Below are 27,316 nucleotides of genomic sequence, written 5' to 3'. Positions count from 1 at the left end.
GTTCAATCTACCCATCGCTAGTTTTAGCACGCTCGCCAGCACTCCGGACGACGTTCATCCTCACCTTCAAAAACTAACCCAAAACCTTTTCCAGAACCCGAGACAGATGGCAGAATGCACTACCGCAGCTAGCGTCGTTGATCCGAATCGTGCAGCGATAACGGGATGATCGAAGGTAACGAGAATGAGGGTGAGAAGGAAGAGAAGTGTGGGCCCCTATAGGGGGCGGCTGCTGCTACTTATTGCTGGGAAGGAGGCGTGGTGGAGGGGCGGACACCATGGTCAATCGAGGCACCACGCTAAGCGAGCTCCTTTTTGTGAGAGGCTCAATTGTGGTACACGTTCGCCGTTCCTCAAACCTGAAACAGGAGACATGGGCGCTTAGCTTAATGAACGCCTGCACGTGGTGTGGCGCGTCGCGTCGTCGCATTCCTCCCAGCTGCAGGTCGCCTCTTCCCTGTAAAGCAATGTATATTAGCCTGTTCATTGGTGCTTCCCGGGAAACGACTGCAGATCCCACAGCCTCTCAGATCAGCCTCAGCTCAAAGCGAGAGGTACATTCATCGAGCGAAGCGTCCCATCTGCGCTCCAAGAGGACCACATCACCTCGAGAAGAACGTACAAAGCAGCGCGAAACGACATTAAAAAGGAGGCGGAGAGAGAGCAGCTATTCTCACTCAATGTCCAAGCTCAGCCTTATAAATGAATATGTGACAGAAGACGAAGCGGGGCTCGAATGTTTGATAGGAAGTGCGGGGAAGTAAAAATGTAAAAAGAGGACCTGCCTAGAGCAACGATGCCCTTGCCGAATTGGGCCTACGGCGGGGATCTTCCACGAGGAAACTATTTATCATATAGACGCACGACCGTGCTGCTTCGTGCGCGGGGTTCTGCTCATGCAAAAAGGCTAGGCTAAACCACCACGCACTGCGTCTACACCCGTTAATATATCTGACATACACACACACATACAAAGCAGCGGCTACTACAACGGCGTGAGATCATGATGAGCATCGTGCAGGACATCGACATGAGACAAAATCAGACAAGAACCAATCGTGACGAGACATGACAGCGGTGACGACAGGGGGTATACGAGAGGAGATCCGAGCATCGAGCAGCAAGCAGGAAAAAGCAGATGAGCGATGCGAGATGAGATTGAGCAGATTGCAGGACGTGGGCAGAGGTCGTTAGATTCATGATGGGTATATCGCGACTTTGATGAGGATGCAGCAGGGGAAAGCAGGTATGTGGCCTGTACGGCGACCATTTTTCTTCCGTGTTCCATTCACCATCCCGCATCCCGTGAACTGTCGATGAACGTTGTTGTACGAGGTGTGCGATGCCGTGTTCGATTGGGACGCAGAAGATCGTGGAGCGTTAGCGTTTCACTCAGCGCGCAGAGCCTTGCACGAGGGCAGCAACGCTCCTCCGTCTAAGCTTCATCGTCATCGACCTCGCGCGCCCAAGCCACCCCCGCTCGCCCTTCCCGCACCCGCCCACGCCCCCGCTCATCCCTCTCGGCCGCCCATACGGAGCGCTGATCTCCGTCCTGCTACGCGCCAGATCCTCTGCGCCCTCCGAGACTTCAACCGTCGCCTCTTGCACCTGCACACCGATGACAAGGCTCTGAGATACCGACGGCCCGATGATGGCCGGACGAGAGCGCGCGCGCGAGAATGCCTTGGAAATCGAAAGCGAACCACGCGCGGCAATTTTCGCCATCTGTACGACCTGCTCCGATGCGAGGTCCGGCTCGTCAATGGGCGGCGGTGAACGGGAGGCGTGTGACAGTTGGAGGGAGGCGAATGAGTCGGCAGAGCCAGTCTGTGATGGGGATGAGCGAGATGAAAGAGGGAAGAAGGGTGAAGAAACTTACGTGCATCTGTACCTGGTAAAATGTCGGCTTGCGCACAACGAAGGCGGCCGCGGAAGAAGGTGTGCTAGGCGTTGGTGCATGTATGGCGGAGGACTGGATTGGCTGCAAGATAAGAAAAGTGAGCGACAGTCTGCAGAACTTAAAAGTCACGGATAAGGGCGTAAGCGGTCATGCACAGTGCATCAAGACGCCTGGCGGGAGACCACACAAGGATTCGCGCGCTCGCTGCTGTATAGACTGCAATATAAGAGGGACATGTCCAGTGCACGCAAAATGTCACCGATATCTAGCACGTGCATCTGCCTGACAGTCGAGACTTGACAGAAGGCGGCCGACAGCGAAACTTGATGTGCACGAGATGAGCGCGCATCGAATGGATACACCGCCCGGCATAGCCAGAGCGTCCTCGAACCCATCGAGGTCTGTTCCCTGCAGTGTACCAGCAATGCCCCCGCAAACATCGGCCGTCTCGCACGTTGAGCGGGGGCAGCCAAAGAGCAAGCAGTCGTTTTGCAACAAACGTATCGGGCGATGAGCCCTTAGAGAGCCGCCATCGTGTCCGTAGCGCGTTAGCACGACACATTATTCTCACCATACGCACATCCCATAATAATAATAAACTTGACGGAATTTATTAGATGGCACATACCTCGCCAAATCGCGAAATGGAGACGCTACCGCGTTTAGCGCGATGCGCCAGGTCCATGTCTACCGCGTTTGCGTCCACTTGAGAGGCGACCTGCGCCTCTGCTAGCTCCTCCTCGCGCGCACGGCGCTCGCACTCCTCCTCGACTCGCTGGCAGATCTGCGGGGGGCACCGAATTGAGATGCGAGCGCATCCCACGGAGTCGCGTGCACGGCTCACCTGCTCAATGCGAGCGGAACGTTCGGCGTCGTCAAACATGATGGGTCGTTAAAAAGCTAGGTAGGGTCGAAAGCGGAGAAGTGGGCGAGAAGGGAAGAGTGTTCACGGGGGGAATCATGGCAGGATGACGGTGAGAAAGATGGGAGCGAGCACAGCGCGATTGGATCACATCGCGCGTCAGAATCTTTCCAGCGGAACGGCCACGCGATCTCCCGATTCGGCATCCTCCGTCTCTCCGCGGAGACGGACGAGAGCTCACCTTGATCAGGCGAGCTAATATTCTTTCTAGCGGCTCGGCTTTGACGTGCCCTTCGCAAAACACTCGCGTCTAGCACAGCCTGCACAGATTTGTTTTTCCACGGGAAACCTGATGAAAAAATGGTGAGAATATCTTAAGTCTGGATATGCAAATAGTTTGGAAATCGTATGGAGACAATTGAATTACGTTACAATTGCTTCACCGAAACATATCGGTATCACGTATTTTTGGACTGAAATATCTTCCTTTGGGAAATAGTTTCACTATTGCTGATACGTTTCGGTAAAACAATCGTAACATAATTTAATTGTCTCCGCCCAATTTCCAAACTATTTCCATATCCAGACATAAGATATTTTCACCATTTTTGCATCAGGTTTCCCGTGGAAAAATAAATCTATGCAGGCTGTGTAGCGGCGGTCGCTGTCAGTGCCCCCTGCCCTGTCCACGCCCCGGAGCTTTTCTTCAAACAAGGCAAGTAGGCTTCCATCGCGCACAACAACTAATACACTGACAGCACCCTATAATATTCCGACCGCGGCGTAGCAGACCGACGCCACAATGCCCCGGGTGACCCCATTCAGCGCCGCCTACGTCCCCCACCTCCTCTCCTCCCTCGCCCTCACCTCCATCGCCATCCACCTCGTCCGCCAGCGCAACGCCGCCACCACCGACCGCGCCCACCTCTCCGCCCAGATCTCCATCCTCGAGTCCACCGTCGGCCGCCTCCGCGCCGGCGAGCGCATCCCGCCCCCCGAGCTCGACCGCGTGCTCCGGCTCGCGCGCAGCCAGACCGAAGAACAGGGCGAGGAAACGATCGTCGAGCGCATGCGCGAGAAGGAGGGCGAGATCGGCTGGAAGGAGGTTTTTCTCGGGCGCAAGCCCAGGAGTAAGGAGGAAGAGGAGACAGCCAGAAAGCGGCAAGAAATGTGGGACCTCAGGGATTTGGAGACGAGTAAGTTTGCCGCTTGTGCTACGCCGCACGATAAACGCTGAACATCGTTTTTCCTTGCAGTTGCAAGTGAACTCAGCGCCGCTATCGAGTCCAGATAAGCTCGGGGCGCACCGAGACGTCTGGCAACGGGACGCGGGGTGTGCCCAGATGCCGCGCATGCCCGTGCCGATTCGGACTGGATGGACAACCAGCTAGTCGTGCCCATCGTACCATGATGCACTCACCCCACCTGGTCAAGCAACGACATCTTTGCCGGACCCCGAGGCTCATCGAACGAGAGCCCGTACGATCCCTTGCACTGCAGCGGAGATGGAGACGTTCGCGCCGGATATCCAGTCAACAACTGAAAATCAGTGTGCAGGGGAGAGACAAGAGAGGTTCGAGAAGACGTGGTCGATTAAGGAGGGTCGAAAAGTGACACGCATATGCTTACACTCTGCTACTTATCCATTCGGAATGCATCCCAAATGTATGTCTTCAAATAGAAGATCATCACAGAGTCGGTATACAACTTGGATCGCGCCGCATCGACTTGCTTCGCTCGCTCGCCAGTCTCGTAATTAATGCCTCTTCTTCCACCCAAGCATGTCCAGCATTGTCATGCCCTTTCCCGGCAGCTACACCACCACTTACGCTCAAGAAGTTCGGTTCGCCGTGCTCAGAAACTCTGGGTTCTCATCTCCCGCAGAAGATAGGCTCACATAGTAAGCCGTCCCGAGTACGGAAGGGAGGATGGATCGAAGGAACCACGTCCTTGATGCACTTTGCCTGACACCCAAGACCCCAATCTAAGTTGCATCCTCACCTTGAACCCGCCGCGAGTTGTTCGCACATATACTATACCGCGATGATGATCGCGTAGAGATGGCAGACAGTCTGGTCAGTGTCGAAAAGAAGAAAGCAAAGTTCATTCCAACACAAGATGGCGTCAACGCACTGGTTCATGAGACGCCAAATACAATACACTAGCACGCAAGTGCAGGGTAGCCTCGAAAAGTATACCGGCTCGTCCTGCATTCCCTCCCATCCGGCATCAACCCCTTCCACGACCCCGGGCCCCGCGCATGGGCCCACCGCGTACCGCTCCACGTCCTGTGCATGTTTATGAGATCAAAAGCTGCATCGAGAGTGTATGGAGAGCTTACCTCTTTGCGGAGCACCTCGTCCTAAATCGTTCCAAAGAGCATGTTAGAACGATCCGTTCGACCAGCGATGTATAGCGTGCATACCTCTACCACCCGCACCACTGACATGCGCTCCTCTCGCGCTCCTGCCCACCTCCCTCGCCTTACTCTGCTCTTCCTTGACCGCATCCAGCAACGTATCCGGCACCCTCAGGTACTTGATCTGCACAACAACCAACGCGTCTCAGCGTCCGAAACCGCACGCTGCCAGAACGCGCCACGACGCACCGTGCTCCCGCGAATGTAGCACTCCTTGAGCTTCCAGAACCGGTCGCCCTCCGCATTGGTCTGGTACACCTCTCGCAACGTGATGTTCATGAAGTTGTCGCAGTTGACGAGGTGCCCGTTGAACGTCTCGCCGTTCTTCAGCTCGACCAACTGCGCGCGATCTGAACATTCAGTCCGCCCGAAACGCCGTATGGACCGAGCTTGCGACGCTTACCATGGGTTTGTTTTGGGCTGCATTGAGCAGGGATAGGGGTAGCTAGGAGCGGCGGTCAGTTTTGGGATAGGCATGTTATTTTGAGTAACGTACCATCGTGGTGAAGGCAAGGTGGACGTGTGAGCAAGCGCCGAGAGGACTCGACTTGCACGCGACGACGTGCGAAGACATGCGCATGCGACTCTCTGGACGCGATGTGGGCTTTGGACTGTCTACTCGATTACGCATACTAGGCTTCCAATAGTGTCTGTCGCGCGTTTTTCACAGATGAATGCGCTCTTAGCAGCATCTTCTGCCGGCATGGATAGCTGCTGCTGATCTCAAGCAAACTTCCAGTCGCATTTATCTCATCCTTTCGGCCACACTGCGAGCTTCAACCTCGCATTCAGCGAACACCTGGATGCATCATTGATCTGCGGGCGTCCCTGCTGCGCTCAAGGCCCAATGCGCTATCTGTAACTAGCGAGCGGTTCTGCGCAGTCGTCTCGCGCGTCGCTTTATCAGCACCATATGCTCTTCCGCTCATGTGTTGGCAATATAGCGCCAGCGATGATGCACAGCCTATATAATCGTCGGAGATAGACGTCTTGCAGTGGAGGAGTGGTTCACCTCATCTTCACGCCATGATCATCGACGACACCCCCGCCTCTCCAAAAAAGACCCAGCAGCGCCTCTCGGAGGCATCTCCGCAGTACGATGTGGAGCACGCGCCTCCTCCCGCGTATCCCGGCCCTCAATCAGACTGGGCCCGGGCTGTCGCTAGCTATGGTATTCATGCAGGTCCTCGCAGTCTGTTGCTTCCCCTTCGTGAGGAGACCAAGAAGGGTGAACCGGCCGAACGAAGGTTCATCAAGGCGTTCCTCGTCGCGTTCTCTATCTGGGCCGTCCTTGCGTTCCTGGCAAGCATCACTGTCGACTCTGCTTTTCGGAAGTCACGGCATCCACGGGTATGCCTTTCCTCTCATTCAACCGTTATCGCATGCTGAATGCATGGGTTGAAAGTGGCGTTCTATCCCAGAGGAAGAGGATGATCGGCTCGGATGGCCACTAGCGAGCGATGGCAGGATCATCCGATGTGTGAGCGGCTACCCGGAGTGGTCGCAACACGGCCTGCCAGACCCTACCACGTCATTCGAGCTCCCGCTATCCCTAGATGCCTTGTACCTGTTCTCCCGGGGAACGTTATCGAGGGGGACCGTGCACTTTGTCCAGGACTCGCAGTGGCCGCCTAGAGACTCCGCACGGGTGGAAGTCTCCCTACTGCATTCGACGACGGCGGACTTGGAAGTCGCCAGTGTGTGCCTGATGGAGCGGGAGGAAGGCCAGCGCGGTATCGCTCTCTTGGTAGGGATTGATCTTCACTTGTACTTTGTGGGTCTTGTAATCAATCGTGATATGAACTACAGACGCCCATGAAATGGCGCACTTCACCATCTGCGCGGTTTCGCTTCGAAGTGACGGTTCTTATGCCAGCCACGTCCACGGAGTATCCCTTGAATGTATCCGCCTTCGAGACCGATCTGCCTATGTTTTCCCACTATGTGGATGAGCTTCCGAGCGAGCTCTTGTTTCGGACGCTCTCCTTGCGGTCAAAAGATGCGCGCATTCATGTGCAGGTAGGTGTGGTCAGCCGTTCTCATGAACCGGCATGATGATCAAAGATTGCGTTGCATGTATAGTCCGTGCATGCCGAGCGTGCGGAGCTCAGAACGACGAATGGGGCGATTGAAGGAGAATTCCACACATCGGACACGCTGACGTTGACGACGTCCAATGCACATATCAGGGCAGACGTATATCTGTACCATGACGACCTCAACGAAAGCAGTACCAAAGTTAACATGCACACATCCAACGCGTACGTGAACGCGATCCTTCTCAACCGAACTTTGCTCACTCTCGCTCACTCATTTCTGGCTTGAAGCGCCATCATATCCAGCGTGAATCTCATATCCACATCGCCTTCTCATCCCTCCATAGGCGGATCGTTCGAAGTATCCTCGGAAACGAGCAACGGACCGCTCAGCCTAACCTTCCCTTTCTCGGCGTCTTCTTCCCGTCTCGACGCCATCGCGCGGACGTCGAACGCCCACATATCAGCCACGGTGAACCCCGCGTACGAGGGCTCCTTCGAGGTGCGCACGTCCAACGCAAAGCCCGCTGTGTTCTATGACGGTCGCGTGGAGGACCCCTCCGGCAGGGGGCGCAGAAGGTACATGACGGAATCGCAAGTTGGGAAGACGATGGTTGGCGAGGTGAGCTGGGGCAGGCCGGAGAGCGGGGTGCATGTAGGTTCTGTCAGCTTGCGCACGTCGAATGCGCCTGCCGTGCTCAGTCTATGATGCGTGATGTCGATTGTTTTCGGGGCTGTGTGTCCCGCTGGTTATATGTAGAGTTGTGCTTGTACGATTGATCGTCGGGATCCTGATACGTGAATAACGATTGATTATGAATCTACTAATTCTCGTCTTGCACCGCTATTTGACGCCCTTCTGGGCGACGTTGCGGATGATCGATTCTCTTGCTTGATCTTTTCATACCATGCGCGAGAAATGCATAGATCTACGGCATTCAATCCGTAGCTTGCTGGGACCAAGTCGATGCCCAACACGCGTCCCCGACTTGACGCGACGTGTCATAACGCGTCACGGTCCCGTGATCGGTCCAGCCAGTACTCGATTTTAATCCCACATGTAGCTCCCCGTCTGCGCTCTGCAGTTGCTTTTCAGGATGCGACATGTGCTGCAATCGCTGAAAGTCCGTCTCCTGTCAACGAGGAGAAATATATCCCTACGTGCGCAGGGCGTTGACTCCCTAGAAGGTGTCAGGCCTCTATTTGAGCGGAAACCGCCATGGTACATTCGCGGAGCCTACTTCTTCGTAGCAGCAAATATCTTTACCGTGTTAGTCCGTGCCGATCAAGTCTCCAAGCAGTGTGCTCGTCTGACACCCTTTGTATGAAGATTCACATTCTCCGAGCTGACATGGACCCACTGGACGCGATGGGAACCGTTGCCAGCATCCTCCCAAACCGTCAAGAGTAAAGCTGAGCCGAAGGGTGACAGCAAGGAACCACGGAATGGTCATTACGTTTTACGTCCCTGGTACCAGAGACTTTTCGTCACTGCTGGTCCATTCGTCATCGGCCTCGGTCTCGCCGCCTTCATCATCACAGGCCGATTGCGCATAGTCCATAAACTGTACCTGCTCCCCTCCGGTAACCCTGCTACTGCCGCTGCAAGCATCGGAGCGACCAAAAGCTCGTTTGCAAACTCAGTTTCCTCCAGGTCATCAAAGACAAAGCAGCCCGCTTCGCCACCGAAGCCAGTAGACGATCGCCGTGTTGTCTTGCAAAGCGCAGCTCATTGGCGGAAACGTGGTCTCGTATTCCCGATACGCAACTGCAAGCTTGAAGTGGGTACGGACAAGAATGAGCTGAAGCTTTTCGTGGAGGGCTATAACGTTCCCTTTTGGGTATCGCTTGACGGCGCCACTATTGATGGACAGAAGGGATCGATAGATGATTCGAGGGTCCGCCTCTTCAAGGCGTGGGTAGGGGAGAAGGGGGCCATGAGGATATTGAAGGACGAGCATTGGATAAGTGGACCAAAAGCAGCGTGAATGCTGACGACCGGACGTACACGTCGTGACACATGGTGCGTAAACTCGACAGTTCAAACGAGACCCTACTAAAAGGCCGCGTTCAGGTCTTGTCGTGTGCTGTCTGAGGCGAGATTACCTCTGACCGCGGTCAGCATCCATCCGAACCAACTTCAGCACTCTCTGCGTCCGTCGCTTGTGTGGTACTATAGGGTTATCGCACTAGATCGACTGGATAACTGCCTCCTCGGCGATCACAGTAATGTCTTTCCGAGAGCATTGCCAGCTGATACGCTATAGCGCTTCACGTACCGAAAAATCTCATGATGGGAGAATTCTTCTGTCAAGTCCTCCGAGGCCTATCAGGTCCGTTTCGGCAGTAGGACGCTCAGAATTTGTAAAAGCGATTGTAATCGCTTGTTTTAACAACGATAGCCGCCCGCTCAGCAAAGACATCAGACATCCGCAACGACATGCATGCCTTTACTCAAATCTCTCACGGCTAATTCATTCCTCGAGCTCACGCGTGTACAGGAATCTTCGTCGTCGCTGGCACTCTAAGACATACCCGTGATTCTCGTAATTAACAACGTGTTGCAGAACGAAAAGCAACGCCACTGGCGACGACCTTTAAAGGAACGCGATCGCGATCGGCAGCTTCAAGGTGACTCGGAGGTGACAACGCCCCTATCGAAAAACGACTTGTAACGAAACCTCTTTGAAGGGACGATGTCATCAAAACGTCTACGTGATCAGGTGCTCCAGGATTCATTTCGGACCGCGGCACCAACTCTAAACCTCGAGGCAAGTTGGGTTGGCTTGCAAATTGCCTGCGACCTGGGCTCGACCAACGTGCTCAACAGCGCACGATGCTCTGTGCTCACATCATGCCAGGTTATCAGCCCTTCAACACCGCCGATCTCGAGGAGGAAGAAACGCGCTCAGCAGCATACACGCGTCGGACACACCGGCAGTTGCTTGTTCGCTGGTAGCGCCAGCATGCAATGTGATGTCCATCATTCACCCGTGCGGCTACGCGAAGCCGCGCGGATCAGCTGCGCCTGTGCAGAAGAAGTGACTAGTGACTACTAAAGCATGGCTGCGGATAGGCTTTCAAGCGCTTCGAACGTCCGCGTTTCCGAGAATGCAGCGTACCGAGACAACGGAGCTGATGCATGAGCGCGCCTGTGATCTTCGTGGCCGGAGTCGAGGACAGCCCATGACTGCGCTTCGCAGTGCGCAGCGAAAACCATATGGGTCTGGCTTCCGCAGGCCTTCTTAGGTTGATACATAAAGCGCACTTTGTTCGAGGCGCGATGTACTAACGGCAGACTCAAGGTTTCTTCCAACATCATGAACAACACGATGGACGTCGAGAAGCTGGTCGACACTCCTGCATCCACGCCGTATCAGGGACTCCAAGCGGCCTCCAACATGCGATCTCCGTCGCCCGATGCGGACAGACTCCGTGCACGGAGGCGTACTAGGATGAGGCTTCTTCATGCGACGATATTGAGCGCGATGTTCCTCTTCGTCCTCCCTACGCTTGCGCGAAAGGCTATGCGCCTCAGTCTTGTACGCCGTTCCAAGCTGTCCCTCATTCATCTATGCTGATCGCTCGACTAGTTCAATTGCCTCAGAGGACGTTACAGCAACTTGGGCATTATGGCGTCTCCCCCTACTGTCCCAGATTCGTGCACTCAGCCGGCGCAATGGACTTTCGATCCAGACACACCGCCTCCACCTCACGGCTTTGCTCATGTTGCAGAGGCATCCTTCGACCTCCCGGTCTCGTCTGACGTGCTGTTTTTCGAATCACGCGGTACTGCGGCGCTCGCGCATGGCTCCATCGAGTTCACGGACACCGGGGACGTTGGCTCGGATACCGCGAAAGTGGAGATCATGGCATACTTTAACGACGTCGACGAGTTCGTCGAGCTTACGAAGGTCTGCTTGCTCCAGCCTGAGGAAGGCAAGAACGGCATTGGCATTTTCGTGGGTGGCTTGGCTTGTCGGTGCAAATCGCGCGGCAGTTGACGTTCTATGGATAGGCTCCTCACCACTGGGCGGGCCACCACCACCACCGTGGGATACAGTATGAGCTGAAGGTTCATCTCCCCCCGGCCGAGGATGGCTCGCTTCGCCAGTTGAAGACCCTCAATACCAACCTTCCGATGTTTGTACACTATGCCGGAGCGCTAAGCAACAGCTTCAAATTCGATAAAGTACTCTTCACAACATCCAACGTGCCTGTTCATGTTCAGGTCAGTGATCCAGAGGCCAGAGCATCAGATTGGGGCTGATTCGAGGAATTTAGTCACTATGGAGCGACATTCTCAACGTGAGGACGTCGAACGCGCCTATTGAAGGGTCGTTCAACTCATCCACGTATATTGAACTGGACACTTCGAATTCTCCTATAAGGGCCAACGTCGCGCTTTATAACGGACAGAACGTGAACAGCCCTGTGACCGGTCTGCAGATGAGGACCTCCAACTCGTAGGTATCATATCCTCTTCGGAGAACGTACTGGTTGGCTCACTAGCCTATCAGTCCCATTGGTGCGAACATCTCACTGTACTCGACACTGCCAAGCGGGACGGGGGGCAACTTCACCGCACGCATCTCCACCAGCAACAGCCCGCTCTCGATTTCCTATCCCTATTCCCCGGTCGACCATAGGCTGCACATGCATGCACGTACGTCGAACGGACCAGCACATGTGCAGCTGCATCCGACGTACGAGGGCACGTTCAGATTGATCTCGTCGGGCTTCCTGGGTCGGCCTACCGTGCATGCAGACCCCGCAGTGGAGGACCCTGCGGGCAGGGGCCGAACGCGGAGTGTAGACTACCGTTCGGCTGGAGGCAGGGTGGCCGAGGGAATTGTGCGATGGCTACCGAGCGATCGTAATGAAACGGAGTTGGGCGATGTACAGATTTCGACGTCTCAGTTGGGGTTGGATCTCTTTTTGTGAGGAGGCAGGAGGCTTCACGCTTTGATCTTGTTGTACCGTGTAATGTAGCAACAGGGGTCCTTGGCCGGATTGATAGTTTTTGCCTTAGTATGCATGCTGGAAGGCGCGGCCCTCACACAGCTGGCAGCCACAGGCATTCAGGCGAGCGTCAGCCCAAGAACGGAGACCTCGTTCTCGTACGATTCACTCAGGCGCGCCAGAGTCTCTGCTTGCCATGAAACTTGATGCACCCGAGCGAGTCGATCAGAGTTTGTCGGTCAGGTCAATGTCATGTGCACTTCATTCTTATACTATCTTTGCGTCCTTAGCCTCGTCCGGCATCTCCACTGTAGCGTGTCCATTTTAGCGTAAACGCGCGGGGCAAAATCCCTCGAACTTTGAGTGGTGACCATCGATTTACCACTGAGGCATCCTCCACTTCCCAGACCGTGACTCCGGCGGGCTTTACAGCTAGCATCGAATCATAACAGCGATACCCAGTGCCGCATAGGTCAGGATGTGCGCAAATCATAGGGAAAAGGTCTGTGTAGATGTTCGTCCGGACAACGAGATGCTGACGTCGCTTTCATCCTTCATCTGGCAGAGCATCGATTCTATATCAGGTCGACGCGATGAACGACAGGAACGGCTGAAGGCGATAGCGGAGGAGACACTGGCGGCCATCGATCAAGGATCGTATCATTTGAACGACACCGTCTATGATCTAAACGCAGACGTTATATCGTCAAAGAAGGGTACTCAGTACTACGCTCCTGATTCATTGCTATATGCATGGAAGTCGATGGCTTCCACACCTCAGTCATCTGCGGCGGTAGAAATCTCATTGCTCGAGATCTCCACACTTGAAGGGGCCCGCCTGCTTTCCACTTTCAGTGATCCTCCTCCACGCGTCGGCGTGCTCAATTTCGCGTCCGCAACGAGTCCAGGCGGCGGTTTCAAAAATGGTGCGCAAGCGCAGGAGGAATCGATCGCACGTTCTTCCACGCTCTATCTCACGCTTGTTACGCCCCTCTCTCAGACATTCTACGCCCTGCACCTGCGCGATGGTCGAGACGGGTACTATTCGCATGCCATGCTTTACTCGCCTGGTGTCATCGTCTTTCGTGACGATGCGGGAGGCTGGGTCGAGCCCTATCGCATGGATGTTCTCACCAGCTGCGCGGTGAATGCTGGTGTGGTTCGCCGGGAATCCCAGGGAGACGACGATGGATCCGTCACTGAGACGAAGATTGCACGCATCATGCGCGAACGCATGGCGAGGATACTATTCTTGTTCGAGCGCCAGGGCATTAAGAACGTGGTCCTGGGCAGCTTTGGAACCGGCGTGTTCAAGAACGACGTGAGCCTCGTGGCGAACGTGTGGGCGGACTTGCTGTTGCAGGATGGCGGGAGGTTCAAGGGCTCGTTTGAGCGTGTCGTCTTCGCTATCCTAGGCAGATCGACATTCGAAGAATTCGAGCGAGTTTTCGCAGAAAGAGAGTCGTTATCCAGTGCTGCCGGAAAGTCTGAAAATTAACAATCGTTGTTGCTTATTCCTCACACTGTCGGATCTGGTACGCTACAACGCTTGTAACTTTTTGCTCGTATCAATACACAACTCATCTCCGAAGATGATGCGCAGAAGCGGCCGTAACGTTACCTACACCTCACTTTAAGCTTGTGGATTTCATATACGCTAATTGCTGAGCAGGATGAGTTGAAGCTGTGCATTGCGCTGTTACACGCACCCTTGCTATAAGGCACTTTAAGAGCAGTGGTACGTCAGCGTCTCTGCCTTATCGTGATTCACCGGTCTCCAAGTTGGGAACCAGACAGTCAATCTCAAGCTCGAGTCAAGTCCATCAACCATGTCCGCGAATATGTCCCCGTTGCGTCACCCTGAATTTTATTTCGAGGATGGGAATCTGGTAATCCTCGTATGTCGATTCTTGCAGTAGAATACATTATGCACCAACACTGTGTTGAATGACCAGGTGGAAGGAACATTATTCAGGGTTTTCAGGTCGTCATTCACCCGACACTCCGCCGTCTGGAGAGAGCTATTCTTGCTTCCGGAGCCTGCTGAATGTATCCCCGAGGGATTGAGCGACGATAGTCCGCTCTTTCTCTCCGGGATCTCCAGCGTCGATTTTGAACGACTGTTGTGGATCATCTACCCTCCGTGAGTGGCATCGCTCCCTTACCTGAATCTTCTCTTTTGACGCATTTCAGGAGGTATGGCGTTCACAATGCCCACGGAATAGATGCGTGGGTCTCCATCCTGGACCTTGCCATCCGATGGGAGTTCGCAGACATCCGTGCACTGGCCATTCGCGAGCTCCAGTCGCTAGAGATGAGCGCGGTCGACAAGATCATCCTTTCGCGCAGGTTCGACATAAGAGATCAATGGGCTATCGCAGCATACGTCGCTCTCTGCGAGAGGCCGACTCCACTTACGCTCGAGGAGGCGAACCGCCTGGGTATAGATAGTGCGGTGAGGATAGCGCAGCTGCGCGAACAACTGCGCTGTCGCTGCAGGTCCGCCTGCCACGAAGGCTCCGGGTGCCGTTCGGCTGCGCATGATGTCTTTTCGCGCAGAGGACACCCGAATACCAGCCACTTGCGCGCGGATCGTGTGCATTGGGAGATTGCAAAGATTGCGATCCGGGGGGACGCCAGGCCCAGCTCATCTAGCGCACGCACTACGGCGAGCTCGAAGAAAGCATCTAGATCGCCACGGGCAGAGGGTTCGTCGCCGAGGGCTGCTAAGCTGGTCGCGGAGGCATTCGGATTGAACACGGCTTGATATTCACGCTATGAATTGTAAGCACTATTAGACCGAGTCCCTTTCATCACTGTACAATATGACATGTATAGAAAGGTCCGCGTAGTGACATCGCCGATTCTTAGTGAGGACAGGGAGGCCGTTTGTCTGCTCCAAGTCGGAATTTAGTCCTTCTGCCCGACATAGGGTGGAGTCGAAGGGTTTGAATAATCTAGCTGGCAATGGATCAACAAATATGGCACTCCCCGGCAACGTGAACGTCGATTCAGCAGAGCAGAGGGAGAAGGCCTAAGGCTCTCCACGTTTCCTCATGTATCCAAGTTTCTAGACAACCACGGTATCGCCTGCGGTGCCGATCGAAGATGAACATAGTCACGAACACAAGTCGACAAGGGTCCTTTGCGCAGTGATTTTGAGCACAACGCTGGCCTACCTCTTCTGCTTGTTGCAATAGCAGTTCAGATTTGTACGTTCTTGTAATGCAATGGATCTCGCTTTGAGCCTGATCGCTCTCATAGTTATACCGCAACAAAGGGTGCAGGTACGAAAATTCTTTCCTGGACATCGTTTATCCCATCCGAGAGCCCTGCGTTGAGGAGGACTACACACCGCATATGAACGCAAGCATGTCGAACGCGCAGGTGGACACAGACCTACATCGTATATCCGATGGCATTTTCCCCATAACTACACGGGCCATCGGAGTCGAACGACATACACATAGGCAATCTATCCCAGGACGACCCTTCTGGAAGAGGCCGCAAACGATATGTGCAGTACAATGTAGCCGGGAGCAGGTAGCAGAGAGGAGATTATGGACAACGGCAAGCAGCCGCACGGGTGGTGAGCTCAGTGAGGTGGAAATCGAGAAAGCTTAGTGTTAATTTTGAGCTGTTGCTGTAGCATAATGAGAGCACAGTCCTCCCGGCATTTCTGTGACGAACCCGGTGTTGTATGGCTGTTCGAATGCGGGTGATCTTGTACGCAGGAGCGTTTGCCATAAGTTTCAATGTGGTGAGCCGTCGCATTGTCCAGGAACAACCTGCCGCGCAACAAAGCGAGCATTTCCGAGTGCACGACTATTGACAGGGCCACATATATGGTGGAGCCGAAGGTGAGACGTACACATCATACGACACATATCAATGATTCTGCTCTTCTGCCCTTCTGCCATCCAGGAATGGCTGAGGCTCCGATGATAAAGGCCTCATAAAAAGCTTCGGCGATGAGATGACGGCAGCTCAAAGAGACATCGCGAAAGACGGTAATGTATGTCCTGCACGTTGCCGTGCCATTCGGTGTCAAGCAGGACCTGCCAGATAGCCAGCTGGATATATTACTGATATACAATGCACAATGTGTGTTAATGACTCAAAGGCCCAAAAGATATACGAAACACGGCGACCGACCAGGAACCTTGTAGAAGCGGTGAACGCAGCGAGCTATCATCCACCCTTGATCATCCCCACCCCGGTGATTCCATCTTTACTGAGGTCGTTCTCCAGGTCCATCGGATCGTTCTCGGCACGAGCAGGCGGGGAGGATGCGCCTACGGGCTCGTCGCCACATCCACAGTCGTACGTGGCGTCCAAATTGGCGCAGTCGAACTCGGGCTTGTGTAGGCGCGCGTTCACTTGATTGTGGACGAAGCAGAGCCACGTCGCCGCTGCGCGTCGTGAAGATGTCTGTGGAGGATACTTGCGCAAGAGCTTCTGGAACTCGCCCGCGCATTCGCCGCAAGGGTACAGTCGTGAGAAGATGTGGAAGTAATTATCCAGTGCATCTCGCTGGTCTTGTGTTGGACTCTGTGAGACATCGAGTGGGTCCATCAGAGGACATCCGCTCGTGCTAATGACATACCTCAGGATATCGCAATGTCATAGTGTGCCTGGATGCATTATTGAAGCGGATGCATCTCTACGGTGGGCAAGATGGACTTACAGTAGCTTCCAAGTCGCTCGCCCAAGCTCCGCCTTCGCAGTAGCATTCCCGAGCTTCGGCATTATGACACCACCGTGAACGCTCTCCGGATTGCTCGGTGGCGGGACACGAAGGTCCTTCTCGACTCCTCCCTCGCCGAACAGGTTACCGGTCCATGGATCGACGTAGGAGCGCGAGGGCGGGTGCAACAGCGCGATAGACCCAATGAAAAACTAAAACATCGAACATATAAAACGGATGCAGCTGAAAGTCATAAGGGGAAAAGCCACATACGAGAAGTACGACAATGAAGAGGAATGCTCTGCTAAAACGTGAGATCATCATCCTTCCAATCGCAGGTTCTGCGACTGCGTGGGATGAGCTCTGGCTTTTTATACGCTCACCGTCAATAAATAACAAACATACCGTTGTCATGGCCCGCCTTCGAGAGTCCAGGGCTTGCGAGAGCATCCTGCTCGGCGCCCAGGCTCGCTCAGACAATTGATGGGCGTAATGATGTGCTTACGTAATCGTATTCACACGAAGTAAAAGAGGCAAAACGGAAAAGACTTGGCAGCCTACTAGGAAGACATGGCGCAGTACGCATTAAAGTTGTATACCTTCGGTCCCTGCTGGAAGTGAAAGCCGTCCCGTCCTGGGACGCATTCTGCAACCAAGACTCCTTCCCTGAACATCCGAGCACTCATGCTGCCCGTTGAATCAACAGCATGAGATAGTTTAGTGATACCTGCCGGCACTTCAAACGTCCGTGCGTCCGCTTCGGAACGATAGCTGGCTAATTCTACCACGGTCGGCACAGTAGCGAATATGACCACCCAGAATGCGTCTTCCGTCTGTCAGGCAACAATATGTATCATGATAGGTGCATTTATTATGTTGCTATTAAACCTACCAACTCCCAGTTCGCTGGCCTAGGTATTCGATCTGGGGCATGCGCTTCTCTCAGGTGCGGACGCGCCCACATGAATATCCTGTCTCGGTCGATTGGAGGGTATAGCCCTGTTTTGAACGCATCCGCGAAATACTTGGTTATGCGAAGCCACGCGTCGTGCGGAAAGCCATCGACCCATGCCTCTGAGTTGGGCTGTGCACCTTTGATTGGCCCGATGTAGTGCGATTCGCCGTAATCTGCTGGCATTAGCCTTACGACGCGGAAGGCATCTCGGAAGAAGCTCACCATTCCACGATATTATTTGCACAATGTCCACATTGTCGCGCATTGCGACGAGCTGCTCCCACCGGCGGACGTACAGCCAGTCATCACCACGATATATCCACTACGTCAGAACGCTGCTTATAAGCGTCGTCCCGCTTTAATAGTAACGACATACGTTCTTGTTCCAACTGTCAGGTCCGTAATGCTATGGAAAGCATATCAAACGTTGGTCCAAAGCCGACTTTACGGACTGACCGTGAAGAACCACGGCGAAACCGCAGCCATGAACGTCCTTCCGCCCAATTGGCGGATATGATTATGGTCCGTCTCTAGTCTTGGACATCTAATCTCTTCTCGAGGAGATCGTGGAGTCAAATGAGTTGGCCAACTACCATTCCACTAGTACCGGTCGACATGAGCTTGGAAATATTGGTAATGACGAGACATGCGCACGTTGAAACACCCGTCCATAGAGGCTATGCTAGGGTAACGGGAAGGGTCAATGAGAAACGCAGGTACCAGATGCACCTGTGGCCAATGCATTGATCCTTCATTCCTGACCATGCCGATAGACATTATTGTCTTACAGGAGCTATAGCTTGAAGTTTGGCCTTTACCCCTGCCCATGCGCTCTCGATGTTGGCTCGTCCAAAGAGAGCGTTCTCTCCTGCGAAGGTCGATATCAAGACTTTATCATGGTACAGCAGTTGATGGGGATGCGCAGCAAATCGGGAGACATAATCGCATAGAAGGACAACATCGGCTTCAGTGCTCCCTGGTACCGACCTATACAGTAAACAAAAGTGAAAGTCAAGCGTTATCATTTATAGAGGCTGAACAAGACGTGCGTCATGTCGAAGCTGAGGAACAGCTTGAAATGCTTCGTCGCCCGTAATGCGGCCTCGTAGCAATCAGTCACGCGGGCCTTCTGCCAGTCTTCTCTCCCAACGTTCAGAGCAAAACCATCACTTTAAATAATCCAACTTCCATAAACTTGGAGGAAGGAGTGGAGTTAGGATTGACCTGCAGCTCACATTCCATGATGACTTGCAAGCTGGATATCCTCGATCCAGTCTCCCAGAGTGTACGGCTGCAAGATCGGCATATCAATACCAACAGTCGGGAATGACATGTCCTCTATCCACGTAAGATCATCACTTACGTAGGTGTTTCCTACCATGAAGCTTAACGAAAGAGCATCGTTGAACCACGTCTCAGCCACAACGACGTGACAGAAATGAGCAGTATGCGCACTGAGCAACGACCCATTTTTTCTCCTTGTGGTTATGCATAACAGCGCGGATACAAGAGAAATATTGCAAGCTGCATCGACTCAAGCGGCCAGGCGAGTTGGTGGAAAGAAAGAAAGCGAAGCATCTGCGCCGCAGACGCGACTCTCTCAAGTCGCGGCCACGTGACCGACTCAGTAAATTATCTGCATCGCTCGACCTTTCTTGTAGCTCGGCATCAATTGATCAAACGCGGACTTTTCTGCCATCTTTATGATGTATGGAATAAAACATAATGTGTCTCCTTGTCATGATGTACATCGTGAGGTGAAGTAGGAAGCTATAGAGTTTGTAGATTCGGAGTCACATCGTGATAGCGCGCGGTTTAAAGAAATCGCGAGTCATCTCTGGGACATACACTCATCTCACAATCTCACACTTACTCAGCTCCGGGCGCGATGTCGACGACCTACGTGGACGAGACTTCTGGGTCAGACGAGACGGGCAAGGGAACCCAGGAGCAGCCCTATCAGACTCTGGCCTTTGCGATTTTCACGCACGGGACCACACCGATCTTGGTGCGGAAGGACTCAGCGGCGCCATACGAAGAACCCACACAGTCGGCCTTGAAGAAAGCGAAGAAGGGCGCGGATGGGCTCGAGAAAAAGCGCAAAAAGGCCGAGGAGCTCGCAGAGCGTGAAGCAAAGGAAAAGTCGGAAGAGCGGGAACGGAGGCAGAAGCTACTTGAGGAGAGTAAGAAGGTAGTCTTGGAGGAGGATCCTAGTCTGCCGAAGGCAGTTAAGGTGAGCATTCATTGCATACTCTACGGCTGCCCGGTTGACAGTGGTTATAGGCTAAGATCGGCAATCTTGCGCCTCTCAGCGGCCAGCGTGTTCGTGTCTCTGGATGGGTGCATCGGCTACGAGACCAGAACAAAATCATCTTCATAGTATTGCGCGATGGCACCGGATATCTTCAGTGCGTACTTTCTGGGCGAGTGGTACGTCTTCCTCTCCCAGCCCTTTCCTGATGGAAATGGTTGCTGAGTGCTTAAAGGCCCACACATACGAGGCTCTAACTCTCACCCTCGAGTCCACCGTCGAACTTGTGGGTACGCTGCAACCAGTGCCCGACGGGAAGACTGCGCCCGGCGGACACGAGCTGATTGTCGATTACTGGAGAGTGCTCGGGGCTGCTCCTGGTGGTGATGAAGCGTTCACCAACCGATTGAACGAGGTGCGTTCTTCGTCACTAATCGCAACCTTGCGTGATGAATATCTGTTGCTGCTAGAAATCCGACCCTTCGATCCTGGCCGATCTTAGACATCTCGTCATCCGTGGCGAGATTGCCTCTGCTGTGCTCAAGCTTCGTGCGGCGCTCCTCAGCTCCTTCCGCACATCGCTCGTCGCACGCGACCTGCTCGAGGTGACGCCGCCGTGCATGGTGCAGACACAGGTTGAGGGCGGCGCGACGCTGTTCAAGTTCGACTACTACGGCCAGCCGGCTTTCCTTACGCAGAGTTCTCAACTGTACCTCGAGACCTGCTTGCCCTCCCTGGGGGACGTGTTCTGCGTGCAGGAGAGCTTCCGTGCTGAGAACAGGTAAGTGCATATGTGACTATAGCTGTTTTGCCTCGGCTGACCATTAACACAGCCATACTCGCCGGCACTTAAGCGAATACACTCATCTCGAGGCTGAGCTTGCATTCATTACCTTCGATGACTTGATGAACCATATCGAAGGAGTGGTGCGCATTCTGCTGCTTATGAGCCCTTCTCATGTGTAATCACTGGCATGCAGATCTGCGACACCGTCGAAAGACTGCTCGCCGACCCTGCCACCGCGGTGCTCATTAAGCAGCTCAACCCCAACTTCACCGCCCCCTCACGGCCATTCCTCCGGCTCTCATATGTCGACGCGATCAAGTGGCTCAACGACCACGGCATCCAGCACGAGGCGGAGGACGCCAAGGGCAACGTTATCAAGGACGAGGCTGGGAACCCGAAGATGGTTAATCATGCCGTCGGTGATGACATTGCGGAGGCCGCGGAGCGGCGTATGACGGATATCTTAGGCGTGCCTGTGTTCTTGTACGGCTTCCCTGCGGAGCTAAAGGCATTCTACATGAAGAAGATGCAGACGGAGGGCGAGGGGCCGGTGTGCACGGAGAGCTGTGATTTGCTGATGCCCGGTGTTGGAGAGATCGTCGGTCCGTAGTACTCCACTTTTTTCCGTCAAATTTGTCTGCTTACTACGGTCCTTCCAGGTGGATCCATGAGGATATCGGACATCAACGAGCTGCTCGCTGCCTATAAACGCGAAGGCATCGACCCTGCCCCGTACTACTGGTTCACAGACCAGCGCAAATACGGGACGTGCGAGCACGGCGGGTACGGTCTCGGAGTTGAGGTAGGCACGAGCCGTCTTTCCAGCCCCCGCTATGTACTTATATCGGTTTGCCTACCCAGCGATTCCTTGCATGGTTGGCCAACCGGTATACCGTCAGAGAGTGCTCGCTCTACCCCAGGTACGTGTTCACCCTGGCGCTTCGAAATGAATGTTGTGTTCATGTACGCGCGTAGGTGGCCTGGTCGGGCGACCCCATGAGCTTCAAGCCGTTGATCAGTTTGGTTCTCGATACCTCGATATTAGACGGTCGCCTGCTTGTACTCGTCAATGTGCTCTACCTTTTAGAATCGCATGAACTTGCCGCAAAAGAGGAAAGTTCTGTATATCATGAGACAAATACTCACGCGGGTGAGGACCGCTTCAGTTGCCTGGTATTGCAACCTGTCAGGGCCATCGTCAACAAACCAAACATTCTTCCTATTTATCAACATAAGCATCAACTTGCCTTTAGCAGGTTTAGACTGATAGGGTAACGTGCACAGCCAGTACGGCTTGTCCACTGATTGTTTCGTTTTTGATCCATATATTATTGGTACGCCTTCATTTAGTTCAGGTACGTATCATTCTGCAGAGTCAACGGAAACCTGACGGCACGACATCAAGTGGCCAGAAACATGCCGCAATTCCTCTTGAACTTCAGGGGCGTGTCATAACGGGACAACGACCTCCTCATTGTGCACGCGCGAAACGAGAACCAAGAGCAACTTAGGATCAGCCTGCACGTGGGAAGGCGGGCTGGAGGAGGGCGCGGAAACACTGGATTCTTCCCTGCCCAAGTTGCATGCCCAGGGAGTTCGCGTGGACATCCATTGCCATGCGGTTCATATCGATGTTGACGGAGATGTGACGACCCATCACCGGAGGCAAATATTGTGGCCAAGTGGCCGAACTTACATACAAACGTCCGAGCGTGGGATGCGACGGCTACACATGCGTGAAGCATGCAGGCAATGGCACTGTAGGAATTTCTCCATACAGGTGTACATTGTTATGTCGATGGTGGTCATCCTCAATCGCATGGATACGTTCTTTTCGCAAATCCCCGCCACAACCGACTTGTGGACTCTTAATTCAGTACTGGTGGTACATCCGTACATACATGCTTGACATCAGTCCGCTAGCTCTTCGCCCGTCAACTGCGTGTTCGTTTCAAGACGGTGAGTGCTTTCGTCGACGATGACCAGGGTAAGGACATTTATACACATGCCTCGCAACGTCCCGCCAACTCTTCGGGTCGACCGCATATGCACCTGCGTACTGCACTTCGAGTGGGTGCAGGCGCTTGCCGACGATAACCAAGCTATGTAGGGGCTCTCCAAATACCTCCGGCGGTTGGTCGAGAAGCTCCGCTAGTGTCCCGCAGACAATCCGCTGCTCGTCTTCTCCGCCAACTCTGGAAAGAGCGATTGCGAGCGTGGCGTCGAGGCGGAGGATGCCCTCTTGGCGAGCGGCCTCGATCTCTGCCAGCTGAGAGACAGCTTGCGTGATAGACATGTAGCGTGGAGGCTCGTATATTTTCTTTCCTCTGAATAGAGGATTATCAGTTCTCCAGTAACGGAGAAGGGCGAGCTACTGCTTACCTGGCTAGATTTTCTTCACTTTGTTCCTTGACTTTGATATCAAGCAACATGAGCGTGTGCAACCCGTGCTCCATGTTCTCCTTGACCCGATCATAGAAGCTGTCAGGCTTCCATGTCTCCGTGAAGAACACCAGAGAAACGGTCTGGCCAAAATTGTACAGCTGCAGCCCGCATGCGCCAACGGCATTGATGATAGACGCATTGTGTATCACGCGCGTTGGGATGTTGAGAGAGCGAGCGCGAAGAATGATGTCGGTGTGTGTGGTTGCTCTATGCGCGGTGTCAGTATGGAAAGAGAGTTCAGCTACAAATGTGACCCACCCAAACGGGTCCCCGACCACGAGAAGCGCTACATCTTCCTTGTCCGCATCTCGCAGGATCTTGTCACTTTCCGTCTCGACCATATCCCGATCAGCGAGGATCAACTCCTTCCCATAGAATGCTTCCTTTCAATGATGCGATCAGCGTCGTCTACGACAAGAGCAGTTCCAAAAGCATACAAGCCTTTCTTTCTGTACCATCAGGATACTTGTATACGCTTCCAGGTATACCCTGGATGACCGCTTCACGACCTAGACACGATATTAGTTTATATCCTCCAACATCCAAGTGACAATAGACACACTTCCAAGCCGCGCACAGTGATGTCTTTCTCATCGCAAAGGCCGAGACCGACGAGGTAGAACATCTGAGGGATATTGGTGTGTCTGAGCTAGAATCTGATGGTGGCCAAATCAAATATTGATGTCAATTTGATGATGCGTCACGCGATCCGCGCGACGTCGCGCGGCTTGGTCGCGGCCACAACGCGATGCATTCGTTCCGTACGAAATTGTGCTGATTTTCCTCACTTATTCCACTGGATAATAGTTGTCAACACGTCTTGGTTTGCTGCTCAAATACTGCTCGTTTGAGCTGAAAAGCACTACCCTTGACGGTTCGTCAGCAAGTAGAGCTCACGGTCAAGTCGACGACGGTTGGCGTCAGAAGGATATCAATTCCGCACCCTTGATTTGGTATGTATTGTCTTTTATTGGTTTCATTTGCGGCGCGATAATGCTATTACTCAATCACAAGCAGACGTGTATGAGCGCGCGAATTCACGGTTGCATCATCAACGCCGAGATCCGGCGCACTCGCCTCGAAAAGAGGTATACCCTATACCTCTATGTTGACGGAAGAGGCAGAGGGTTAACTGCTTTGTAGTAGAGGACGTTCTCCGGATTTCTCCAGTTAGTATATCTACAATAGTACTCTCCCGAATCCTGCTCACGTAAGACGTTCTACTTCTTCAAGCTCATATGAAACGTCAGCGAAGGGCAAGCAGTCCTACACAGCCTCCGTCAAGTATGTTGCTCTTCGACGCAGGAAGCTTACCCGTCGACATTCTGCCCCTCATCTTCGAGCACCTGGACGATCGACGCGATCTTCACACCTGCGCGCAGCTCTCAAAGAGCTTCAACGCAGCTGCAACGCCAATTCTATATCGGTCGCTAGATACCCGTATCATCAAGGCACCGTCACCATTTGGAGTGAGCACATTTCCCGCATAGATCTTGTGTATCACAGATTGAGCCCGGGACGTCAGCGACCTGTGATCATCCATCCTGCGCGGACGCTCCTGCAGAAGCCAGCATATGCGAAATATGTACGCTATGTACGAGAGACAGGTGGGTTTTCCACCATCTCCAAATAGTTTAGGAGGGTCGATGCTGACGAATCTCGTAGGTGCAATATACTATAGTGGGGCCGAGCTATTAAGGGAATGTTACGAGGCACTACGCCTGTGCACGAACATCGAAGGCATCACCTGGAGCGACGACAGGGCTAACGGCGCGAACAACGATCAGATTCTGCTCGGGTACATTAACATCCTTCGACAGCACAACCTCAAAGAGCTTACAATCCGCACGTACCTCACCCTTAGCGAGGATGTCTGGGCAGAACTCAGCCACTTAAAAGGCCTGCACAAGGTTGCGCTCTGGGTCATGGACGGTCCGCCGCGCATCCTGCAAGGCTGGTCGGAGAAGCTGGGCAAAACCCTCACGCATCTCGAACTCGGAGTCAGTGCGTTTCGTGTGGCGGCGTAACCGAGATCGAGACTGACGTCGGTGTGCTTTCGTTTTCAGCGCTGCGCAGGCGTGCCTGCGTCGATCCTCGTACACGTGATATCATCTCTCCCACTGATGCAGGCCCTGCGACTCAAGGGCGCGCAAACCAGCGCGATTCTCGAGATATTGACGGTTCTACCGCATCTGGTGTTTTTGGACACAGAATACTTCGGATCTGGCGTATCCCGCTACGTCGACGTGCCCGTTGCGTCGCTGCGCGAACTCACAGTGCGCACGAGCTCGGTTGACGTACAGGGCCCGCAGCACCTGTGGACGTGGATCAAGCAGCTACTCCCGCGCCCCTCGCTCGTGTCGTTCACGCTCAACGCATTTTCGACTGCCGGTGATGCGACCATGCCGCGGCACTTCCTCTTGGATCTGGCACACACGCACAGGGACACTCTCAAGCATTTCAACGCGGACTCGGCATCGCTGACGCTGGAGGACATCGAGTGCCTGTGCACATTATTCCCGGGTCTGGAGTCACTTTCTTGCTCGGTTGCTCTATGTCATGATCCCGTACGCTCTCGCACTTTCAGTTATGCTTGCTGCCATTGCGTACTAAACTTCGTGTGTGGTACAGCGCCAAATCGAAGATGCCACTACCAACGGCCATAATCTCCGGCAGCTGCGATTGTACACAACCTGGGTGCCCACACGGTATGGCACAGAAGAGATCACGATACCCTTCGAGATTGAACACGCCAAGAACATGATGCTGCGGAAGGGCTCGCGCCTGAGGATCATCGGTATCGGTAGAGTGGTGTATACCGTGAGCGTTGCCGCCGTGCGTTAATTGATTGTGCAGCCACTGATATTCCTCTTCGTTGCAGCGACAATGGACGAAGTCGAGGTCGCAAGATGGACTGGAGCTCGAAGTCGTCCGCGATGTTCTGGAAGATTCATGAATGCTGGTCCTCGCTTCTTGCGTATATGTGTTGAAAATCGTTTCTCCTTCGTTCGTAATCGGCCTTCGAATCTTTCAGGCAGTGGATGTTTCCCGCTTCAGTGCATTACCCCGTCAATGGACGTTTATACCATCTCGGAGGAAGTGTAGGTTGGGCGATGAGAAGCTGAGTTCTGTTGCAGACCCAGTACGCACTGTAAGGAATAAATTAAATCTTGCGGCGGGAAGCTTGCCTCCCTTGACCCAGTTGAAGTAGGTGTCGAAGGCGACCTCATAGGTGAGCAGCATGGAGTGGAAGTAGGTGCCGGACGCGTTTGAGTCACGGAGTTCCAAAGCGTGTAGAACTGTGCACCATCGATGTCGTGAGAGTAGCTGCCAGAGGAGTATGTGGCCTGCAGGACCGATGACTGGAGGCAGCTATAGGTGAAGTAGACCCAGACGAGTTCGCGAACGGGTCCGCGATAAAGGCGATGTCAGAACCACCGTCTTGGATGTGTCCTTTGCTCAGAGACCAAGGCGACGCGATAAAAGATTGAGCAGCTAACGAGGCGAGCGTCGCAGACGGAAATGGCAGATATGTGCTGCTTGTAAACGAGTACTTCGGGCCTAAGCAGTGCGCAAGAGAGGCAGACAGGACACGAACGCAATCATAAGTATTGTCGTAGTCCGAAGAGAGTCTTGCGGCAGAGTCTTGCGGCAGTAAGGACTGAGGTAGCAGGCAGCATCCCACCGTATTCGCAGCATTCTGTCGTCAGCAAGTCCGACGGTACTGGTTTCAGTATTTTTCTTTCTAATCTGCACGAGAATCACGCCTCCCTGTAAAGACTAGGCAAAGAACAGTCGGTCGTGAACGCGCGCAGGATACAGAGATGCTCTGTACTTCTGCGAGGGATTCGAAGTAGTCTTCTTCGAGGGATTTGAAGTAGTCCTATTCGGTTCATCTAGTCTCAATCTCTCAATCTGCATCTACAGAACCTTTCGTCTGACCTTGCGTTGTAGTTAATATCAGGGCTTCTCCTCGATACTTCATGATCAGCTGCGTCTCCTAGTCCTCGAT

General features: G+C 53.7%; 14 protein-coding genes across 14 annotated transcripts in view; 8 read left to right on the top strand and 6 right to left on the bottom strand.

Annotated features, from left to right (window-relative positions):
* LAESUDRAFT_318208 (uncharacterized protein) overlaps window positions 1–173 on the bottom strand; it is a 723-nt gene extending 550 nt beyond the window's left edge. Inside the window, exon 1 of the mRNA XM_040901991.1 lies at window positions 86–173. The gene's annotated coding sequence lies outside the window, so the exon portion shown is untranslated. The remainder of the gene's footprint in view (window positions 1–85) is intronic.
* A 1,219-nt stretch (window positions 174–1,392) lies between these two features.
* Window positions 1,393–2,783, bottom strand: LAESUDRAFT_761512 (uncharacterized protein; the record flags this gene model as incomplete). The annotated part of the gene is made up of 4 exons (XM_040912935.1): window positions 1,393–1,827; window positions 1,880–1,981; window positions 2,529–2,684; window positions 2,745–2,783. The coding sequence occupies 4 exons, from the start codon at window positions 2,781–2,783 to the stop codon at window positions 1,393–1,395; spliced, it is 732 nt and encodes a 243-aa protein (XP_040761657.1).
* Window positions 2,784–3,564: 781 nt separating this feature from the next.
* On the top strand, window positions 3,565–4,056 carry LAESUDRAFT_761511 (uncharacterized protein; the record flags this gene model as incomplete). The annotated part of the gene is made up of 2 exons (XM_040912934.1): window positions 3,565–3,958; window positions 4,019–4,056. The coding sequence occupies 2 exons, from the start codon at window positions 3,565–3,567 to the stop codon at window positions 4,054–4,056; spliced, it is 432 nt and encodes a 143-aa protein (XP_040761656.1).
* Window positions 4,057–4,911: 855 nt separating this feature from the next.
* On the bottom strand, window positions 4,912–5,857 carry LAESUDRAFT_728605 (Sm-like ribonucleoprotein). Its single transcript, XM_040909471.1, has 6 exons — window positions 5,678–5,857; window positions 5,585–5,626; window positions 5,371–5,520; window positions 5,188–5,305; window positions 5,104–5,124; window positions 4,912–5,050 (listed from the first exon to the last, which is right to left on the bottom strand). Exons 1-6 carry the CDS (start codon window positions 5,753–5,755, stop codon window positions 4,992–4,994), a joined length of 468 nt encoding a protein of 155 aa, XP_040761655.1. The 5' UTR covers window positions 5,756–5,857; the 3' UTR covers window positions 4,912–4,991.
* A 330-nt stretch (window positions 5,858–6,187) lies between these two features.
* Window positions 6,188–8,043, top strand: LAESUDRAFT_728604 (uncharacterized protein). The gene is made up of 5 exons (XM_040909470.1): window positions 6,188–6,531; window positions 6,587–6,928; window positions 6,991–7,200; window positions 7,264–7,442; window positions 7,509–8,043. Exons 1-5 carry the CDS (start codon window positions 6,208–6,210, stop codon window positions 7,924–7,926), a joined length of 1,473 nt encoding a protein of 490 aa, XP_040761654.1. The 5' UTR covers window positions 6,188–6,207; the 3' UTR covers window positions 7,927–8,043.
* Window positions 8,044–8,096: 53 nt separating this feature from the next.
* Window positions 8,097–9,585, top strand: LAESUDRAFT_317825 (uncharacterized protein). Its single transcript, XM_040901990.1, has 3 exons — window positions 8,097–8,487; window positions 8,548–9,240; window positions 9,292–9,585. The coding sequence occupies exons 1-2, from the start codon at window positions 8,315–8,317 to the stop codon at window positions 9,203–9,205; spliced, it is 831 nt and encodes a 276-aa protein (XP_040761653.1). The 5' UTR covers window positions 8,097–8,314; the 3' UTR covers window positions 9,206–9,240; window positions 9,292–9,585.
* A 1,264-nt stretch (window positions 9,586–10,849) lies between these two features.
* On the top strand, window positions 10,850–12,161 carry LAESUDRAFT_658842 (uncharacterized protein; the record flags this gene model as incomplete). The annotated part of the gene is made up of 4 exons (XM_040904770.1): window positions 10,850–11,179; window positions 11,236–11,448; window positions 11,502–11,683; window positions 11,738–12,161. The coding sequence occupies 4 exons, from the start codon at window positions 10,850–10,852 to the stop codon at window positions 12,159–12,161; spliced, it is 1,149 nt and encodes a 382-aa protein (XP_040761652.1).
* A 216-nt stretch (window positions 12,162–12,377) lies between these two features.
* Window positions 12,378–13,806, top strand: LAESUDRAFT_744415 (uncharacterized protein). The gene is made up of 3 exons (XM_040911311.1): window positions 12,378–12,409; window positions 12,470–12,681; window positions 12,745–13,806. Exons 2-3 carry the CDS (start codon window positions 12,658–12,660, stop codon window positions 13,675–13,677), a joined length of 957 nt encoding a protein of 318 aa, XP_040761651.1. The 5' UTR covers window positions 12,378–12,409; window positions 12,470–12,657; the 3' UTR covers window positions 13,678–13,806.
* A 118-nt stretch (window positions 13,807–13,924) lies between these two features.
* LAESUDRAFT_683082 (uncharacterized protein) lies at window positions 13,925–15,060 on the top strand. Its single transcript, XM_040905814.1, has 3 exons — window positions 13,925–14,077; window positions 14,135–14,322; window positions 14,373–15,060. Exons 1-3 carry the CDS (start codon window positions 14,009–14,011, stop codon window positions 14,944–14,946), a joined length of 831 nt encoding a protein of 276 aa, XP_040761650.1. The 5' UTR covers window positions 13,925–14,008; the 3' UTR covers window positions 14,947–15,060.
* A 1,136-nt stretch (window positions 15,061–16,196) lies between these two features.
* Window positions 16,197–17,328, bottom strand: LAESUDRAFT_317759 (uncharacterized protein). Its single transcript, XM_040901989.1, has 6 exons — window positions 17,272–17,328; window positions 17,140–17,213; window positions 16,867–17,078; window positions 16,786–16,813; window positions 16,342–16,730; window positions 16,197–16,264 (listed from the first exon to the last, which is right to left on the bottom strand). Exons 2-5 carry the CDS (start codon window positions 17,188–17,190, stop codon window positions 16,371–16,373), a joined length of 651 nt encoding a protein of 216 aa, XP_040761649.1. The 5' UTR covers window positions 17,191–17,213; window positions 17,272–17,328; the 3' UTR covers window positions 16,197–16,264; window positions 16,342–16,370.
* Window positions 17,329–17,398: 70 nt separating this feature from the next.
* LAESUDRAFT_744411 (glycoside hydrolase family 71 protein) lies at window positions 17,399–19,373 on the bottom strand. Its single transcript, XM_040911310.1, has 11 exons — window positions 19,277–19,373; window positions 19,185–19,206; window positions 19,057–19,112; window positions 18,871–18,990; window positions 18,610–18,808; window positions 18,476–18,550; window positions 18,278–18,421; window positions 18,198–18,227; window positions 18,044–18,143; window positions 17,759–17,994; window positions 17,399–17,699 (listed from the first exon to the last, which is right to left on the bottom strand). The coding sequence occupies exons 1-11, from the start codon at window positions 19,312–19,314 to the stop codon at window positions 17,427–17,429; spliced, it is 1,293 nt and encodes a 430-aa protein (XP_040761648.1). The 5' UTR covers window positions 19,315–19,373; the 3' UTR covers window positions 17,399–17,426.
* A 283-nt stretch (window positions 19,374–19,656) lies between these two features.
* Window positions 19,657–22,018, top strand: LAESUDRAFT_814318 (asparaginyl-tRNA synthetase). Its single transcript, XM_040914571.1, has 9 exons — window positions 19,657–20,054; window positions 20,105–20,251; window positions 20,308–20,487; window positions 20,543–20,853; window positions 20,906–20,999; window positions 21,053–21,461; window positions 21,519–21,661; window positions 21,721–21,779; window positions 21,835–22,018. The coding sequence occupies exons 1-9, from the start codon at window positions 19,710–19,712 to the stop codon at window positions 21,857–21,859; spliced, it is 1,713 nt and encodes a 570-aa protein (XP_040761647.1). The 5' UTR covers window positions 19,657–19,709; the 3' UTR covers window positions 21,860–22,018.
* Window positions 22,019–22,701: 683 nt separating this feature from the next.
* On the bottom strand, window positions 22,702–23,946 carry LAESUDRAFT_703881 (Diphthine synthase). Its single transcript, XM_040906534.1, has 5 exons — window positions 23,867–23,946; window positions 23,742–23,813; window positions 23,563–23,687; window positions 23,242–23,511; window positions 22,702–23,186 (listed from the first exon to the last, which is right to left on the bottom strand). Exons 1-5 carry the CDS (start codon window positions 23,927–23,929, stop codon window positions 22,811–22,813), a joined length of 906 nt encoding a protein of 301 aa, XP_040761646.1. The 5' UTR covers window positions 23,930–23,946; the 3' UTR covers window positions 22,702–22,810.
* Window positions 23,947–24,590: 644 nt separating this feature from the next.
* Window positions 24,591–26,260, top strand: LAESUDRAFT_738050 (uncharacterized protein; the record flags this gene model as incomplete). The annotated part of the gene is made up of 6 exons (XM_040910848.1): window positions 24,591–24,760; window positions 24,811–24,911; window positions 24,970–25,304; window positions 25,371–25,871; window positions 25,936–26,124; window positions 26,186–26,260. The coding sequence occupies 6 exons, from the start codon at window positions 24,591–24,593 to the stop codon at window positions 26,258–26,260; spliced, it is 1,371 nt and encodes a 456-aa protein (XP_040761645.1).
* Between the last annotated feature and the right edge of the window lie 1,056 nt (window positions 26,261–27,316).

This window comes from Laetiporus sulphureus (genome assembly GCF_001632365.1).
Source record: "Laetiporus sulphureus 93-53 unplaced genomic scaffold LAESUscaffold_36, whole genome shotgun sequence".
Lineage (NCBI taxonomy): Eukaryota > Fungi > Basidiomycota > Agaricomycetes > Polyporales > Laetiporaceae > Laetiporus > Laetiporus sulphureus.
This window is presented reverse-complemented; position numbering and strand designations above follow the sequence as displayed.

Excerpts from the sequence above, each read along its gene's own strand:
- LAESUDRAFT_728604 (XM_040909470.1), top strand. The coding sequence starts at position 6,208 with ATGATCATCGACGACACCCCCGCCTCTCCAAAAAAGACCCAGCAGCGC. Across the intron at positions 6,929-6,990 it reads AGCGCGGTATCGCTCTCTTG|ACGCCCATGAAATGGCGCAC; the intron begins GTAGGGATTGAT and ends TATGAACTACAG. Across the intron at positions 7,201-7,263 it reads ATGCGCGCATTCATGTGCAG|TCCGTGCATGCCGAGCGTGC; the intron begins GTAGGTGTGGTC and ends TTGCATGTATAG.
- LAESUDRAFT_317759 (XM_040901989.1), bottom strand. The coding sequence starts at position 17,190 with ATGATGATCTCACGTTTTAGCAGAGCATTCCTCTTCATTGTCGTACTT. Across the intron at positions 16,814-16,866 it reads CGAGCGACTTGGAAGCTACT|GCACACTATGACATTGCGAT; the intron begins GTAAGTCCATCT and ends TAATGCATCCAG. Across the intron at positions 16,731-16,785 it reads TGACATTGCGATATCCTGAG|AGTCCAACACAAGACCAGCG; the intron begins GTATGTCATTAG and ends GATGTCTCACAG.
- LAESUDRAFT_744415 (XM_040911311.1), top strand. The coding sequence starts at position 12,658 with ATGTGCGCAAATCATAGGGAAAAG. Across the intron at positions 12,682-12,744 it reads GCGCAAATCATAGGGAAAAG|AGCATCGATTCTATATCAGG; the intron begins GTCTGTGTAGAT and ends TTCATCTGGCAG.
- LAESUDRAFT_703881 (XM_040906534.1), bottom strand. The coding sequence starts at position 23,929 with ATGTTCTACCTCGTCGGTCTCGGCCTTTGCGATGAGAAAGACATCACT. Across the intron at positions 23,814-23,866 it reads TCACTGTGCGCGGCTTGGAA|GTCGTGAAGCGGTCATCCAG; the intron begins GTGTGTCTATTG and ends TATCGTGTCTAG. Across the intron at positions 23,187-23,241 it reads AGTGAAGAAAATCTAGCCAG|AGGAAAGAAAATATACGAGC; the intron begins GTAAGCAGTAGC and ends TCCTCTATTCAG.
- LAESUDRAFT_744411 (XM_040911310.1), bottom strand. The coding sequence starts at position 19,314 with ATGCATAACCACAAGGAGAAAAAATGGGTCGTTGCTCA. Across the intron at positions 18,809-18,870 it reads TTCCTCAGCTTCGACATGAC|GTCGGTACCAGGGAGCACTG; the intron begins GCACGTCTTGTT and ends TTTACTGTATAG. Across the intron at positions 17,700-17,758 it reads GGCCAGCGAACTGGGAGTTG|ACGGAAGACGCATTCTGGGT; the intron begins GTAGGTTTAATA and ends GTTGCCTGACAG.
- LAESUDRAFT_683082 (XM_040905814.1), top strand. The coding sequence starts at position 14,009 with ATGTCCGCGAATATGTCCCCGTTGCGTCACCCTGAATTTTATTTCGAG. Across the intron at positions 14,078-14,134 it reads ATGGGAATCTGGTAATCCTC|GTGGAAGGAACATTATTCAG; the intron begins GTATGTCGATTC and ends TTGAATGACCAG. Across the intron at positions 14,323-14,372 it reads TTGTGGATCATCTACCCTCC|GAGGTATGGCGTTCACAATG; the intron begins GTGAGTGGCATC and ends GACGCATTTCAG.
- LAESUDRAFT_814318 (XM_040914571.1), top strand. The coding sequence starts at position 19,710 with ATGTCGACGACCTACGTGGACGAGACTTCTGGGTCAGACGAGACGGGC. Across the intron at positions 20,252-20,307 it reads GCGTACTTTCTGGGCGAGTG|GCCCACACATACGAGGCTCT; the intron begins GTACGTCTTCCT and ends GAGTGCTTAAAG. Across the intron at positions 20,488-20,542 it reads TCACCAACCGATTGAACGAG|AAATCCGACCCTTCGATCCT; the intron begins GTGCGTTCTTCG and ends TGTTGCTGCTAG.
- LAESUDRAFT_728605 (XM_040909471.1), bottom strand. The coding sequence starts at position 5,755 with ATGTCTTCGCACGTCGTCGCGTGCAAGTCGAGTCCTCTCGGCGCTTGC. Across the intron at positions 5,306-5,370 it reads GCTACATTCGCGGGAGCACG|ATCAAGTACCTGAGGGTGCC; the intron begins GTGCGTCGTGGC and ends GTTGTTGTGCAG. Across the intron at positions 5,051-5,103 it reads ACGAGGTGCTCCGCAAAGAG|GACGTGGAGCGGTACGCGGT; the intron begins GTAAGCTCTCCA and ends AAACATGCACAG.
- LAESUDRAFT_317825 (XM_040901990.1), top strand. The coding sequence starts at position 8,315 with ATGCGACATGTGCTGCAATCGCTGAAAGTCCGTCTCCTGTCAACGAGG. Across the intron at positions 8,488-8,547 it reads GCAGCAAATATCTTTACCGT|ATTCACATTCTCCGAGCTGA; the intron begins GTTAGTCCGTGC and ends CTTTGTATGAAG.